The sequence below is a fragment of the Chinchilla lanigera genome, unplaced genomic scaffold (assembly GCF_000276665.1).
Source record: "Chinchilla lanigera isolate Chin_1 unplaced genomic scaffold, ChiLan1.0 scaffold00044, whole genome shotgun sequence".
Classification (NCBI taxonomy): domain Eukaryota; kingdom Metazoa; phylum Chordata; class Mammalia; order Rodentia; family Chinchillidae; genus Chinchilla; species Chinchilla lanigera.
This window is the reverse complement of record NW_004955445.1, coordinates 6,951,029-6,968,420: the sequence shown is the minus strand read 5'-3', so window position 1 is coordinate 6,968,420 and position 17,392 is coordinate 6,951,029. Positions and strand designations below refer to the sequence as shown.

General features: G+C 51.7%; 1 protein-coding gene across 4 annotated transcripts in view; it reads right to left on the bottom strand.

Annotated features, from left to right (window-relative positions):
* Atp9a (ATPase, class II, type 9A) overlaps nt 1-17,392 on the bottom strand; it is a 114,577-nt gene that overhangs the window by 23,093 nt on the left and 74,092 nt on the right. For all 4 annotated transcript variants that reach the window (XM_013518320.1, XM_013518319.1, XM_013518321.1 and 1 more), the window contains exon 15: nt 6,568-6,729. In XM_013518320.1, coding sequence (XP_013373774.1) covers nt 6,568-6,729 — 162 coding nt within the window. The remainder of the gene's footprint in view (nt 1-6,567; nt 6,730-17,392) is intronic.

The window sequence follows — 17,392 nt, the reverse complement described above, 5'->3', positions numbered from 1 at the left end:
GGCCTCCGGGGGACACCTGATGACATCTGCGGTCACTGGGAGTCTGAGGGTGAACTACAGGCATGTGGTAGAGAGAGGTCAGGGGTGCTACAAGCACCCTCCAGTGCCCAGGACGGCCCCAAAGGCAAGTCCAGCCCTACACATCACTGGGCCAAGGCTGGGAATCTCGCTCGGAGGAATGAGCGGGGATGGCCTCATCGCACTCCACCCTTGAAGATTTCAGACCCAAGGAAGGAAGAGGCCACGGGGTGGGCAAGGAGCCCGGCCAGCACCATCGACGCCTTGTGCCTGAACTGCGCTCCCTGGAAAAGCCCAGAAGCAGTGCCTCCAAAATGTGCAATGAACACAGCGACACCAATGGCACATCGTACTACAGCGTCCTCTTTTAAAATGCTTTCGAATGGCCTCGAACCAGGGACAATCTTTCAGAAGGACACACTGACACTGAAAACACCCCAGGCCAGCAAGAAAAGAGGCACCTGCATTTCCGAAGCTCAAGGGCACGCTGGCCTTGAAGAAGGGCCTCCGTGCAGCTTGTGAGTGAGGCCAAAGACAGCACGGTCAGACCAGGAAAGCACTGGGTTTTTTTCCTTTCCCTTTCACCCCCGTGATGCTCAACAACAGGGGCGCAGGAAACAACGCGCACCCCCCCAGCTTCCTCTGCTACAGAAAGGGCTCCAGCGAGCTGAGACTCTGTCCAGCATAAACACTGGATCAACTGTCTCCTCCGATGAGTCATTTCCTCCCCCCAGTTCAACCCAAGTTTACTTCGTTCCCATGTCACGGCGAGATGATGCTCCGAATCCACAAACTGGCTCGCCGTGCTGCACTGCTCATCTTGTTCCACTGCGGCACCAGCTCAAAGGCCTTGTTTATTCAGTAACAATGGTCCAACCTCCACCAGCAGAGCCAGGCAGGGCAGAACGTCTTGTACACACCAGACACCCAACGGGTGACAGGATCTTCAGAAGGGCAGGCGCACACGTCCGGGAGAAACCGGCTCCTCTAAGCTCACCTGACTGCTTAGGAGAGGAGACACGGACTCCTGCAGAGACCTAGCCTGGTAGCTGCAAGAGGAGGCTGACAGGTACTCGGATGAGCTGGCACCTGTTTACAAAGCTGGATGACGGCAGAACTGTAACTGGGGAGAGACAGCTGCAAACCTAGTCAAGAGAAGGCTTATAACTGAGCCACAACTTCCCACAGGTGGGAACGGGCCACAATAGATCCGCATGCAACAGGTGTCCTCCAGGACTCCCTAGAACAGAGCACCTCAGATCGGCAAGCGGGGCACATGGCGCCAGACCAGCCCCTGCCCTGGGGCCGTCCTGTGTGTTACAGGTAGTTGAGCAGACACATCTACCCACTGGATGCCAGCAGCACCCCTACCTAGGGTTGGAACAAGCACAAATGCCTGCAGACATTGTCAGGCTCCCCTGGGATGAGACTTACTTGCCAAGGGAAAACGGCAAGATTTGTGCAAAGTACAGAACTAACCCCAAAGCCCCGGCACTGATTTCCATTCACCCAAAATAAGAACAAAGAAAAAGTAACAAAATGACAAAACTTGGCAAAATAATAAGTGTTTCATTAAAGACAGCCTACAAAAGTGGATGTTCACAGCAATTTGTAGTTAGCAGTCAAAGACAAGAAGCCAGGCAGGGTGGCACATGCCTGTAATCCCAGCTATTCAGGAGGCTGAGGCAGGAGAATCACAAGTTGGAGGCCAGGGTGAGCAATGCAGCAAGGCTTTGTGTCAAAAAATAAAAAGGGCTGGGGATATAACTTCGTGGTGGAGGACTTGCCTAGCATGTGTGAGGCTTGGGCTCAATTCCCCAAGCTGAGAGAGAGAAGAGAGGGGGAACTTGAGCATCTAAATTAAAAAAAAAAGAAATCTGAAACAGCGGTACATTTTTTCAATAAAACACCCTACATATATTAAAATCTCATTTTAATGTAACAGAAAATTTCATACACACACAGCCTTCAGTGGAGGAGGGGACGCTTAGAAACTTATACGAAGTTCAAGCCAATTTTATAAGAATATGCGTAGATATTTACACTGCTATGTAAAAAAAGACTGAGAGAAAATCCCCCGAGACAAAGTAAAGTAGTTGTTTCGGGGTGGGGGAAATGGGGATGAGCGGTTCTAATTCCTTTCTTCACACATTGTTCAAAAAACCTTATGAGTGTTGATTTTTAAAATAACTTAGGGCCGGGCATGGTGACACACACCTGTAATCTCAGCACTTAGGAGGCTGAGGCAGGAGGATTGGCCTGAGTGAGAGACCAGCCTGGGCTACACAGTGAGTTCAAAGCCAGCTTGAACTGCATGGAGACCCTGTCTCAAAAAAAAAGTAAAAAATAAAATAAAATAACCTGGGAAGGGGAGATGGTATTTTTAAGAAAAAGTGAACTCATGCATCCAGCAGCCACAGGCCCTGCTCCTGCCGTGGGAAGACACGTGGGCCCCTCTCCTAACACACGAGGGCCCTTTCCAAGCCCATGATGGGTGGTGGTGTGGACAGCTCACTTATCCTAGGAGGCGGATGCCGGACACTGTGATGATTCAACCCTCAAGTGATCAAAGGCTGGACCAAAGTTGGGGTCATTCTGTAGGAGACGCTGACTCTCCCTCTCCGGGAAGCCCCCGCCCACAAGATCCACGCTGCTGGATGAGCCTGGCGTCAGATGAGTGCTCGAGATACGGCCCGGAACCCCGCGGCGGGGCAGTGCGGAGCGTGGGAAAAGCTGCAGCTGTGTAGGAGGAAAAGCTCCCTCCCCGCGGGGAAGTTGCCAAGGACAGGTCCTGCAGCGTCTGCCTGTGCCTACTGGCATCTGGAGCATAAAAATCCCTGCACACCGCGCCAGGGGGCCACTCGCTTCCCTGGGGAGGTCGCCCGGAAACTAGCACCCGACGGTCCCCAAGGTCTGGCATTTCTGCGCTCCGTCACGCACCCCTCTGGCTGGGGGCTGGCCCTGGCCACTTGCTCCAGATAACAGATGACGGCTAAAGACTGAGTTACAAAACGGAGACTTTGAACTCACATCCTCCCCTGAGATGGGGGCTGGGTGCGGACCCAGGACGGTCCTCCTGGGGCAACACCCCAGGCAAGTCCCAGGAACATCAATGCTGCCCAGAGTGGACCCTGTCCCAGGGCAGCCTGCGGGACGGCATCCCCGGCCAACGCCCCAGCCAGTGCCCCGGCCCCAGCCTGTGACAAAGCCTACACAAAGCCAGAGGACCGGCTGAGCTGCGGCCCAGTTCCCAGCACACACAACCTGTCAGAGAATAAAATGCTATCCTTTTATGCCCCCACTGGGTACTCTGTTACACAGCAGTGCGAAATTGCACACGCCCCAACATGACCGCAGGGGACCTGTGAGGTTCTCCTCGTCCCTCCGGTCACAGCCCAAGCCTGGGTCCCAGCGCATCCGGGAGGAGCAGAGGCCCTGGGAGCTTCCTGCCTGGGGCCCAATCCCTGTTCCTCCGTTCTAGCGGGTGAAGCTGGGCACGTTTCTCGGCCTTGCTATATCTCAGGGGCAACAGACACGGTGCCTGCCAGGCTGGGTTAGGTGAGAAGCAAGTGAGTTAGTTTATCTGACCACTCCGAAAGCCGCCAGCGCAGAGTCCCACGCAGCCATCGCAGTCCCACTCGCACAGCTGCTCCTGCTCCTGTGTCTCGCCCAGCGCAGCTCCCCAGCTGTCCCAGGCATGAGTGCCATAGAGTAAAGGACTAAGACAGTGACTGCGGAAGCCTAGGAGGGCTAGAAAAAGCGGTGAGTTGTTTCTTCTAAACATCCTTGTTTCCAGGCATGGTGCTGCGCACCGGAAATCCCATCTGCTCAGAAGGCTGAAGCAGGAGGATTCCAAGTTCAAGCCCAGCCTGGGCAACTTAGTGACTTAGCACTGTCTCTAAATAGTGCCTATACATACAAGTACGTACAAACTATACACACACACACATACATGTACTTACATACTACATACACGCACATATATAAAGGGCTAGGGGTATAGCTCAGTGTGAAGGTCCTGGGTTCAATACCCATTACTAAAAAAAACAAAAAACTTTTCATACCTGCCCAAGCAAAACAAAAAACAAGGGGCTGGGGATTTAGCTCAGCGGCACAGCGCCTGCCTGACAAGCACAAGGTCATGAGTTCGATTCCTGGTACCAGGAAAAAAAAAAAACACAAAAAAACAACCAGTTGTATATTTAGGATGCTTGTAATTTTTTAGTGTATGCTGTGTGTCAATAAAAGGTTCAAAAACTATAAAAGGAGGTGGGCATGGTAGCACAATTTTACAAGCCCAGTGCTCTGGAAGATGAGCCAGAGGGATCACAGGTTTGAGGCCTGTTTCGGCAACTTGGTGACTTTACAAGACGGTTTCGAAATAACAAATAAAATGGGCTGGGGGTGGGGTATAGTCCAATATGAAGGCCTTTGATTTGCTTACAAAAGCGGGGGAGGGAGAAAGGGAAGGGAGGCAAGGACAAATGGCTGCAGACATGAAAAGATGTTCAACACAGTCATTTCAAAAATGCAAATCCAAACCATGCTAAAACACCACTTCACAACATCAAGGACAGTCATGATTTATTAAAAAAACAAAACAAAACAAAACAAAAAAAACAAGTGTTTACAAGAATCTGAAGAAACTGGAAACTGCTGGCGAGAATATAAAACAATGCAACATTGTGTAGAATACTTTAACAGCCGGTTGGCGGGTTGGTGGCACAGGCCTGTAATCCCAGCCCTCTGGGAGGCTGAGGCAGGAAGGTTGCAAAGTTTGAGCTCAGCCCAGACAATTTAGCAACTTAGTGAGAGCCTATCTCAAAATAAAACAGGCCTGGGGGTGTCGCTCAGTGGAAAAGTCCTCAGTTTAATCCCTAGTACGGCAAAATAATACTACTACTAGTATTGCTGGTAGTAGCAGTGATAGTAATAACGAAATTTTTAAGAGAAAATAGTTGGGAGACGCCTCATCAGGTTAGAGAGAGAATTAGCCAGCAAATGGTAACGGACCAGCACACGTGTGCGACTGTGCTCCGGAGCATATGCTCAGAGCAACCGGAAGTGGGCCCTCCCACCCTTATCCATGAAGACGCACAGCGGCACTGCTCACAACGGCCGACAGCTAGCAACCACTTAAATGTCCACGCGCGAAGGAATGAAAAAGCAAGACACAGGCTGGGCAACCCAAAGCCAAAAATGCAAATTCTCACGTCCACAGCTGTTGAGCATTAACGTGATGCCCCCGGTGGAAATTCCTCACCGGCCCTCCTGAGACAAGGTGCGTCAGAGGTCAGGAGGGGGTGCCTGAACACACCGCATAAAACGACCTGCAGGCTGCACCCCAGGTATACAGGAAACAAATGAATTCTGCCCTGAGACTTGAGTCTACCCCCAAGAGATCTTACTAAATATATGCAAATATACCCCCAAAGCCCAACAACTGATACACTTCCGACCCATAGTCTATCTGGGTGAGCTCAGGCTGTGCACGCATACAAGAGAATACTAGTCAGCCCTGAAGAGAACAAAACTCTACGCACACTGCAATACGGATGACCCTTGAAAACAGGCCAAGGGAAAGAAGCCAGACACCAAAGGCCGCCACCGCACAATTCCATTTACACGAAATGTCCGGAAGAGGCAAACCCATTAAGACAGAAAGCAGGCTGGTAGCTACCAGGAACAGGGCAGGGGCAGGCTTTTCTTTAGGAGTGATAAAAATTCTTTGAAATCGGACAGAAATGATGATGGCACCATGTTATTAAGAGACTAAATGCCACTGAATTGTTCACTTTAAAATGGTTATGTTATGTGAGTTTCATCTCAATAAAAAAATACAGGAGCTGAGATACAACTTGTCTAGCATGCACAAGGCCTTGGGTTCGATCCCTAACACTGAAAGAAAAAAATTTTCAAAAAACACAGCCAGGTGTGATGGCGCACACCTGTAATCCTAGCTCTCAGAGGCTGAGGCAGGAAGATCACTGTGAGTTCAAGGTCAGCCTCGACTACATGGTGAGACCCTGTTTCAAAGAACTCCACCTAAAATAAACTGAATAAAAAACAAAGCACACACAAATTAAACAAAGAAAATGAGACATAAGCTATCAAGAAAGGTCCAAGCTATATGCATAGATCTTCTATGTGGCAGGCTTGATGGCACATTTCTGAACTCTAATGGCTTGGGAGGCTGAGGCAGGAAGATTACAAAATTTAAGCCTACCCTGGGGAGCTTAGCAACTTGGTAAGATCCTGTCTCAAAATTTAAAAACAAACAACAACAAAAATACAGCAAAAGAAAAGAGCTGAGGATATAGCTCAAAGTGAAGACGCTGAGTTAATTCCAGGGGGCAGGGGAGACCCTAAAATCTCAAATGTAAAAGCTAAACAATTCGCCATAGCTGGTCGGCCACCTAGGGTCTGTCCCCCAGCTGGACTAACTTCCTTTCTGCTCTGTCACATTCCCTCGTTGGCCTGGGTAGCAGACACTGCCGCTAGGAGGGTCGGAAGGTCACAAGCTGCGTGCTGGGGCCCGGCAGGACTCACCCGCACAATGATGCCCATGCGTTTGCTTTCGTAGGTGAAAGGGAAGATCTGCAGGATGGTGAAGTTCAGGATCTGGTCACCAGGGGTCCTCAGCTGCACAGAAGACTGGTCTCGGCCCACCAGGGTCAGGCCCACGCTCTCCGTCCACTGGACCAGAGCTACCTAGAAATAACACAGGGTCTCAGGTCAGATCACGAGCACCAGGCGGAAGTGGGTGGGGCAAGACGGGTGAGGGGCAGGCAGTCCCTGTCCCGGGGACAGCGAGGGTTTGGGCTCAGGGGCTGGGGTGCTGCTGTCACCCTCAGCACAGTCCCTCCCGAAGGCTAACCTGTCTGTCTCTCAGACACCGGAGCAGGCTGTATGCCACAGGTGTGGCAGAGGGGGACCCAAACGCTCAGACTCGCCACCATCAACCACCTCTGGCAGACTGCACTGAGCCACGGCCCACGGGGAAGGAAGGGCGGCGGCCGTGGGCACTGCACCTTCCGGCTCACACACACCCCTCTGGGCTCTTAACTGGGTGATTCTGGCCCCCGGGGAACATGTGGCAATGCCTGAGGGCACCCGTGGTTGTCACAGTTGGGAGCAGGCTGCCGCTGGGACCCAGGGGCCACGGCCATGATGTTTTTTTGTTTGTTTTTCTCCGGCACCGGGAACCGAACTCACGACCTTGCGCTTGCCAGGCAGGCGCTTTGCCGCTGAGCTAAATCCCCAGCCCCGGCCATGATGTTTTGAGCAGCCATCCACCACGCAGGGACGGCCCCACCAGTCACCCAGCAAGTCAGCAGCGCAAAGGTGGAGAAGTTTGATGTACACTGGCGAGGAAACTGCGGCTCAGAAAGTGAACAGAGCAGGCGAGGGGGCGGCGCCGGGCAGTGACAGAGACCAGCCCAGGGCTGTGCTCCACGTGACTGCCGTCCCTCCAGGGCTCGTGCGGTCCGGCCCGGCCCGCCTCAGCCAGGCCCACCCCAGGGAAGGTCAGAGGCGGAGCATCTCGAGCTCCACAAAATGGCGCACACTGGTCGTGCAGTGATCGCAGTGATCGAGGAGGGCCAGGTGCGGACTGTGGCAGAGAAGACACCCTGCTAGAGCGGCAGCGACGCGCTGGGGAGGAGGCTGCCCTGCAGGCACGCACCAGGCCCAGCGTGGCCAGAACACCCAGTTTCTCAAGAAAAGCCCGAAATCTGGACTTGTCCCCGAGACCGTCTAGCTTTTAAATGAAGTGATTTACCGGCCCAACCTTAAAAGGCCATGAAGGAAATAAAAGATGTCTGCAGATGGCTGGACCTGGGCTCTCCAGAAATAGAAGGAAATGAAGAGGAAAGGAAAGGGCAGAGCGGGGCGGGAGGTGCGGAAGGGCACAGGCACACGGCCCCTGCTTGCCCTTCACCGGGCACGGGAAGAGGCCTTGATTGGGGGTGGGGCAGGGACAGGTACGAGAGTCTTGACTGCCGACAGCACAGCAGGGTCACCTTGCTTCCTCCTCAGAGACAGGGAAGAGCAGCTCTTCCTGCGGATGAAGAATCTGAGGTTCTAGCTGAGTGTGGTGGTGCACACCTGTAATCCCAACACTCTGGGATGCTGAGGCAGGAGGGTCTAAAGTTCTAGCCCAGTCTGGGCAATATAGTGACTCAGTGAGGCTTTGCTTCAAAATACTAAAAATTGTTTTAAGGGCTGCAGATGGAGCCTGCTGTGAAGGCCCCAGTACTGGGGTTTGGGGATGGGGAGGAAACGAAAAGAAAGAAACAGTCTGTGGGGCAGGGGCGTGGCTCTCGGCTGGGACAGGACCGGCCTCTGAGCCCGCAGCGCACTGCCAGACGCCCCTCCAAATCCACGGCCGGCACCAGGTGTGCGTGTGGTCAGCATGTCCTTAGCAGGGGCCCCCGGACCCCTATCACCATTAACACTGACGGGAAGTGGAGTGGGCAGAGGAGTGGTCCCCAAAGAGGCCCCGCCCTAACCCCCAGATGCAGCCCCTGCCGGGACAAAAGGGACTCTGCAGATGGGACTAAGCACAAGGACCTTTACCGGGGGGCTGTCCCCCAACCGGACCACAGGAGTCCTCAGAGGGGAGCCCTTCAGGCCGGGGGCCAGGGAGAGACTGCACACAGCAAAGGCCGGGGAGATGGGATGCTGCCGGCTGCGAAGACAGGCCGGGCCATCTCCGCGCAACACGGACAGCCTGCAGGAGCTGCACGAGGAAGGACACAGCCGTCCCCAGAGCCTGCGGGAGTGACGCAGCCCTGCCCCGCCCTGATGCTATCTCTACCTGTAACCTGCAGAACTGGAAGATAATAACTTCGCTTCATTTTTTAACATCAGATACCCAGTCGTCTGCTACCAGCAACAGGACACAGACACAGGAAGTTTTCCACTTTTAATGTCCAACAAGCCCTCTTTTTATCCCTGATCCCAATCCACAGGTGCTGTATCTGGGAAAGATAAAGGAAGACAAAGGGTGCCCCACTGTTTTCTTATAAAGCGTAACCTGGCGGGGGGTGGGCTGGAGTGGGCTGAAGGCTCCTCCAGACATGCGCCTCGAGAGAGGACTGGAGGCACCTCACTGGCCCCAGAAAAGACCAAAGCTTCAAATTCAAAATACAAATATTCTACCCAGCACATGCTGTTTTTACACCACTGTACAGCTGAAATATCCTAAGTAGAATTATCGCAAGCCAGGGACCCTTACGTAACTTTTTGCACGCCCAAACTATTTCTAACCATTGCTTCCTGACTGAGGGGGGCCCATCACTTTTCTGGGGATTCTATGGCAGGACGGCACCCCTCCAGCACCGGAAGCATCAGGGTTCTTCCTGAATCCCCACCGGGACAGCGCTGCAGAAGCTCAGCCACGAGGAGGCCTGCAGCCAGCTGCTCCCCAGTTCTTGGAACCCGAGTATCACTGGCTGACCTGATGCTCCCCGAAGGAGGCATCGAGCTGGAGCTTAAAGCTGGAGTTCGTATCTCGCCAGCCCCTCTTCCGTTAAACTCCCCTCAAAATAAGGGGCTTGGCTGAGTGTGGTAGCGAATGCCTGTAATCCTAGCACTCAGGAGACAGGCAAGAGGATCGCTGCATGTTCAAGGCCAGCCTGGGCTATAAAATGAGTTGAAGCTGGGCGAAGTGGCACACACCTGTAATCCCAGCACTCGGGAGACAGGCAAGAGGATTGCTGCATGTTCAAAGCCGGCCTGGGCTATAAAATGAGTTGAAGAAGCCGGGCGTGGTGGTGCACGCCTGTAATCCCAGCACTCAGGAGGCTGAAGCAGGAGGATCGTTGCGAGTTTGAGGCTAGCCTGCGCTACAAAGTGAGCTCAAGGCCAGCCTGAACTGCATAGGGAGACCCTGTCTGAAAAAGACAAAAGCAGGGCAGGGACTCCAAGTAAGTACTTCCCATCTCTTCTGCTAGGAAAGTGTTATCTTGATCATCCTTGGCTGGCTCCGCTCAGATGTCTACTCAGGTAAGTGCCGCTGATAGGAGCCGAGTTTGTGTTAGCCAGAAGTTATTTCACAGCTTTCCCCTGCTTCCTGTCATGTTGCAGTGAGTCAACCAGGGGTGGTGTGCAGCTTTCAACTCCGACCAGCAGAAGACACTGTCACACTGACCCCCACCTTTCAAACAATTAGGACATGATGAGGTTTTTCCCTGCAGGTTCCCAAGTCTTTGAAAACTCATTCATTTACTTATTTATTCAATGTAATGATTCTATGTTATGGTCTGGGTTCTCAGACCCCCTCGGTTCATGGGTTAAAAGCTGATGCCAGGGACTGGGGATTTAGCTCAGTGGCACAGCGCCTGCCTGGCAAGCGCAAGGTCATGAGTTCAATTCCTGGTACCGGAATAAAAAACAACAAAAAAAAGCTGATTGCCAAGGTGATGGCATCTGGGAAGAAATTACATTGTGAGGGAAGCCCTTAAAGGAGACCTGTCAGCTCCTCACTTCTTCTGCCCAGTGAGACACAGGAAAGGCAGCCTGCCGCAGGCCAGAAAGCAGCGCCTCGAGCAGGACTTCCTGCCTCCAGAACCGTGAGAATTACGGTTCCATTGTTTCTAAGCCACACAGTCTGTGGCATTGTGTTATAGCAGCCCTGAAGGCACTAAGACACTGATGTTCAACGTGACCTGTTTTGTCTGCTTCCTTTTGAAGTGTAAAACTGACAAATCAGTAAAGATCAACATGTCTGCAAAAGAGCGTGGGTATATACAAAAACGTTTATGGAGTGGTACATTTGAAGAGAAATACTTCTGGCTTCCTGTACCACTGATTTTAAATATTTATTTATTTAGTTAACAATACTGAGGATTAGACCCAGTGCCTTTGCACTGAGCTGTATTCTCAGACCTCCTCCTTTTTTGAATTTCGAGATACACTCCCAGCTCCCCACCCCTTTTTTAAATTTTTGAGACAAGGGTCTTGTTAAGTCACGGCTGAAACTTGCAATCTTCCTGCCTCAGCCTCCCAGAGTGCTGTGATTATGGGCATGAGCCACAGTGCATGGTACCACTGAAATATTCTAACACGTACATGCATTTCTTTTATTTTTTATTTTAAATAAGTAAGTAAGCATCCCAACACGCGTGGAAGGTATTTTAGCCAGTGATGCACAAGCTATAAAGTCTGACTGCATTTACACCCTTCTTTACATACCAATTTAGCAATAAGGAAGAAAACATTATTCTTCAGACACTTTCGAACATCACTGAAAGTCTTGTTTTCTTTCTGGTTTATAAGCAGCTGCCACAATCACTTCTTTAAGTCCTCTTTGGTTATCCTGAGAATACCTGAAAATCCTGACTTGAGGCTTCCAGGAGCTCTGCTGAGCCCTGGTGCCTGCCCTGAGCTTTCCTGGAGAAAGAACCTGGAACCCAGAAGATGCACGGGGTTTGCAGAGCTGGAGGACACATCAGCCCCGGGCCTGCGGGTTTGCGTGAGCGGAAACGCTGGCCTACACGTCTGTGACACTCACAACGGACAGATGCCCTGAGGAAGGATGGCTCACGACTGTCAGGACTTCGTACAAACACAGCCAGAGCCTCTTCTCACAGCAAACCTCAGCAGCGGAGTTAGGAACCTCAGGGCCTCCTTCAGGATCTCGCACCCTACCTGCAACCTCTGCAGTCTCTGCAGAGCAGATTCCAACAAATGAGCCCTCGGGGGAACCTCTGCTCCCTCCCCCACCACATCCTTGGGCTTCAACATAGTTGGTATGAACAGGACACATTAAACCCCCCGAGGCAGACCATGGGACAGTGGGGTTGCTCAGCAGAATTGGGGTGCTCACAAACACACCTGAGGGTGAACGGAGATAATGCTACAAACCAGGCTCGTTCTTTCGGCCATCCTGAGCTTTGGGTAACGGCATCGCTCCCTGGTGAAGAGGGCCTTTGGGTCTCAAGCCCCACTGTCTTAGCCTGAGTCAGGGTTTTGGGGGCCGGAGGTCAGAAGAACCAGGGGTCCCAGTGGCAGTGGAAACAGAAGCCCTGCTAAGGAGAACGGTGAGCAAATGCAGGAGATGTGAGTGGGACTGAACCGGAACAAGGCCAGGCAAGAGGATCGCAATCAGGGGTCCCCGAGATCGCCGCTGGAACCCACTCCCCTCTCAAGGCCTGTCTGAAGCACTCGGGCCACAAGCCCCCATGAAAGAGCTTTTTCGGGCTGGGGATTTAGCTCAGCGGCAAAGCGCCTGCCTGGCAAGCGCAAGGTCGTGAGTTTGGTTTCCGGTACCGGAGAAAAACTAAAAAAAAAAAAAAAAAAAAATGTCAGAAAGAGCTTTTTCATCATGGGGAGGTCAGCGTTAAAGCACCCTTGACAAGTTTTAATAACTTCCCTTTGTACCTGGGACGGTGGGTTTGGGAAACGGGCCAGAGCATACGCAGTAGCGTGCATTCTCGTCAAAAGCAGGAGACATATTAATCACAACGGCACGATCCAGAGCCAGGGGTCAGACTTCTGACTCCAGGGGCTCTCCAGTGGCCTTCAAGAAGATGAACCCCCAGACTCACACAGAGGAGCCAGCCGGCCCTAAACAAGCCTTGCGCGACTGTAAATCTACCCACTGGCCCAAGCTTTCCTTCCTTCAACGAGGAAATGCGTTCACTAACACGCCGGACGGGGCGGGCACGTAGGAGCCAGGGTGAGCTAAGACCTCAGCCGCCCGCCAGCTGAGGCAGCCTGGTCAGCCACTCCCAGGTAGAAATTCGGCCCACTATTTCCAGATCTGACCTTTTGTAAGAGAGCTGACTTTTACATAAAAGTAAGTGAATTTTTTTAAATATTGCTTAAAAAAAAGTATTAACACAGCCTGTTAGGGTCAAACAAACCACAGCCTGCTAGGGTCAGGGACCAGTGGCAAGAGTGCAAAAGGCCACTCCTGTACCCCAATTTCTAGTTCTTGACATCCAGCTTCCAACTGCTTAGTTCTTAGTAAAACTTAAAAAGGATGGAATCATGGCCACACACGTTTAATGATTTTAAAATGACTGTTCACGTAGCCTACGGGACAGAACGTTTGCATCTTTAGCCCACAGAGGCGCTACACCAGGGAGGGCTCATTGCTTTCTGCAAAGTCTGTGAAACACTTTCTGGTTCTGCCTCAAACACGCCCCACTCCCTTCTAAACGAGCGGAATCCTGCCCCAAGATCCTAGACCCCCGTGGTTAATAAATAACATTGATAGGGGTTTCTCCCCGCCTGGAAAGTTCCTGACTTCTGACCCCTGACCTCACCCACGGGGTCCAAGAGCAAAGCCACCTCCCTCCCAGGTCCTTTCGACTCCACACCCTTGAGCTCCGTGCAGACAGCTGAATGCTGTCATTGTCCCTGAGCCCGAAGCCGAGGCTCAGGGGACAAGAAGGCATTTAGGGAACTGCGTACACTTTAGGTTCACTGAGAGACGAAGGTGGGCTCGGGAAAGACCACCTCATAGCTACAACAGGAACCCACGACTGCCACCCTCGCCCCGACGTGGGCTCAAGTTTCCCGGTGGTTTTTATAACCACGCTCAGCAACAAGTTTAAGGAGGTGCAAAACATGATACCTGGGACCTCTTACTACACAGTCAGGTGTGCAGAGCTCATGCAGAAGGCAGCAGAGCAGGCGTTACTCATAATGTCCAAGGTGGGAGACTTCCTAAATGCCAGGCTTGGGAGATAGAGGAAACAGTCAGTGGTAGACGCAGTGCAGCATTCAGTAGCTCCTTCCCAGGGCTGGTCACACCGGGAAGGATCAGCACAACACGCTACAGAGTGGACAAAGACACGCGGGGCGTGGAATGACACTGAACACAGGTGGGGTATCCCTGAAGTACGACGCCTGGGACCAGAAGTGCTTGGAATTTCAGGTTTTTCCCAGATTTGGGAGTAGTGGTATATTCACAATGAAATACACTAAGGTGACACCCAAGTTTAATATGAAATTCATTTCCTTTCGCATATACATCATAGGTCCAAAGGTAACTTTACTCAGTATTTTCCACGCGCCTCTGTTTGGGCTGTGACCTATCACAGGAGACCAAGTGTGGCGTTTTCTACTTGTGACGTCATGTCAGCACTCAGAGAGTTGTGGATTTTAAAACACTGTGATATTCAGACTTCTAGATTACAGATGTCCAAACTGTATTTAACATTTTGTACAGAAGAAAGCTAGGAAAGAAAAACAGCAAAATGGTACCTGTGATTCTCACTGAATTTGGGAGTTACGGATGATTTTTTTTTCACATGTGTGCTCTTTACCTTTACTGTGTAAAGCCTGGGGGAACATGAAAACCGGAACGTACTTCTGGATAGCTGTCTCCGCACGGTGCCTTGCCATCACCCGTGGGGGATGGCAGCGCCGGACGCCGTGGAGGCCAAGGCCGCTCCGTGTGCGGGCTGCAACCCGGGACCGGCACCCGCTCCCCTAGCAGCCAGCCCGCAGCCTGCACCGAGCTGTGTGGGCTGCTGTGGGCCATAGAAGCACACTCACTTCCTTCCTGAGAGAGCAGTGGTAAAGGTGAGACTCAGAAGGACAATCTCCAGAGTGCGGTGGGAGAAGCTTCCCAAAATGGAAGGAGGGCGAGGAGGGGAGGGAAGGGAGGAGCGTAGAATCCCACTGGACTTGCAAGATACACGGCCTCTCAACACTGGCTCAGAACAGGGCCCCCAAAGGAACTAAAGTAGCAGGGCAGTCACGAATAATCCCAGGGCTAGGGGTGTGGCTCAGTGGTACAGCTCTTGCCTTGCATGCACAAGGCCCTGGGTTCAATCCCCAGCACCATTAAAAAAAAAAAAAAATCCCCGTACTCAGGAGGCTGAGACAGGAAGATCACTTTGAGCTCAAGGCTGAGACAGGAAGATCACTTCGAGTTCACAGCAAGATCCTATCTCAAAAAAAAACAAAAAACAACAACAAGAAAGAATAAGACGCCGGGGCTTTATCCAATGTTAACCCTGCATTCCGCTAACACGGCACCGTGACTCAAGCACTTCAAGCGTTTGCGAGGCCCTCTGCAGCCGTCATCTCGCAGAAAGGCAAGGGTGCGGTGGGTTACAAGTCCCGCTCTGGGTGTGGGCTGCCTGGCTGTCACCTTACCAGCCATGTGACCTTGGGAATGTTCTCCAGCCAGCTCACACCGCATCTGAGAAATGGGCACAACCGTGGTAACTCTGGTGTTGCGACAGAGCCTCAGCCAGTGTCCGGCACGGGCAGGGACCTGACAGGTGGCACCCCTCACGCCCTGCAGTGCGCTGCCCTGGCCTCCTCTCCTGGGTCTTCCCTAAGGAGCCCTCGCTGCACTGATGGAGTCAGACCCGGAAGCTGAGCCCAGCTGCAGCGGCTCTGGGGGAGGGGAGGGGACGGGATGGGGGAGGGGCTCTTCTCTGCGGCGGATGTCAGCAGGAGACTCTCCCACCCCCGAAACATTCCCTGTGGTCTACGGTGCTGAGAGACTACAGGAACACACAGCACGTGTCAGCAAAGCTCGGGCCTCTGTGAGCTCACAGGTGCAATGGGGCTCCACAAACTGACAGACTTTCGAACAGGAGTTACGAAAAGCCAAGTCCAAAACTGCCTGTAAGTTACAATTGCGTTTTGTGTGTGTGTTTGTGTGTGTGCGTGCGCACGTGATACTGGGGATGGAATTCAGGGCCTCACATGTGCCAAGCAAGTATTCTACCACTGAGCTACACCCCTAACCCTTCTATTTCTGTTTTGAGACAGGGTCTCACTAAGTTGGCCAGGCTGGCTTCAAACTTGCGATCCTTGAGCTGGTGTGGTGGCACGTGCCTGTAATCCCAGCACTCGGGAGGCTGAGGCAGGAGGATCGTTGGGAGTTCAAGGCCAGCCTGGGATACAAAGTAAGCTCAAGGCCAGCCTGAACTGCATAGTGAGACCCTGTCTCAAAAAGACAAAAAAGAATTGAATTAAATTTTTAAAAACTTGAGATCCTCCTGCCTCAGCCTTCAGAGTACCTGGGATGACAGGCATGTGCCACTATGCCCAGAATGTTTTAATTATCACACATGTAATAGGCTCACACTACCTATGCATATGAACACATATACACATATGTGCACATGCCCACACATCCAAACACGTAAGTCCTATAGAATTATGCAAACTATAATGACTTCTTAAAGGATGTTACTTAATTCAATTTCCCCCGCTTCCTATTTAACGAAAGGTACTAGAGTGTAATTCTACACTTCACCTTCATTTCCATGTATATATAAAAATTTAGGGCTGGGAGGGATGGTACATGCCTGTAGTATACAGAACTCTGAGAAGCTAAAGCAGGAAGATCGTAAGTTCAAGCTCAGCACAGGCAATTTATCAAGATCCTGTCTCAAGATAGGAAAAAAAATTTTTTAAAGGCTGGGGATGTAGCTCGGTACCACCCAAAATGAAACACTTCCAACACACCCTAGAAATGAGGGAGGCCAAAGGGCTGGGACCTGCTTGGCTAACGTGGGGGGCGCGTTTATCCTGCTCAGACGGATACAGTAGGCAGCAGGGGGCCCCGCGCCCCAGGCTGTAATCGATAGCTGAATAAAGACACTTCAAGGCTTCCAAAGCGGAATGCGCACAGGAAACAAATTTAGGAAATCCTGCTTTCTGTTACAGGAAATAAATCCTACCCTGACTGGTGGAGATTACGCCAGCAGCCCCACAGTCAGACCAACAGTGGTTCCTATGTGAGCTGCATAAACTGACCTCGCCACGACTGGAAACGTCTTCTTGATATTGAATTTCAAAGGTCCGAGCCAGACTTGGCCACGCGGAGTGGAGCCCTTCGGGGATCGGGAAACGGAGGCCTCCTGAAAGACCCACTTCAATCTCAGTCAGCCTTCTGCATCACGTGATGTTTTTACATAAACGCACTGGTGTTTTGCAGTACGAATCCTCTGCCACTCATTAGAAGGCGATTTGGTAAGAGGTTAACATTTACATTTTAGCAGGGTAAACGTTTACATTTTTCTTTCCTGATCTATAGCTTCTTGTAGTTTTTTTGGTTTTGTTTTGTTTTGGTTTTTTTCCTCTTCTTGAGACAGGGTCATGCAGTTCAGGCTGGCCTTGAGCTTACTTTGTAGTCCAGGCTGGCCTCGAACTCTCAAAGATCCTCCTGCCTCAGCCTCCCAAGTGCTGGGATTACAGGTGTGCAGCACCACGCCCGGCTCGTGTTTTAGTATGGATATGCAATAATTGTAATAACAGTTATAAAATACATGCACACATAAGCCAATAAGGTAACAGTGACCTCTACGGAGATACCAAAGTCAAAGGGAAAATACCTCTTTTCTTTGCTTTTTTAATCATGACTCAGAACTTAGAACAAAAGGGAAATCTGCAT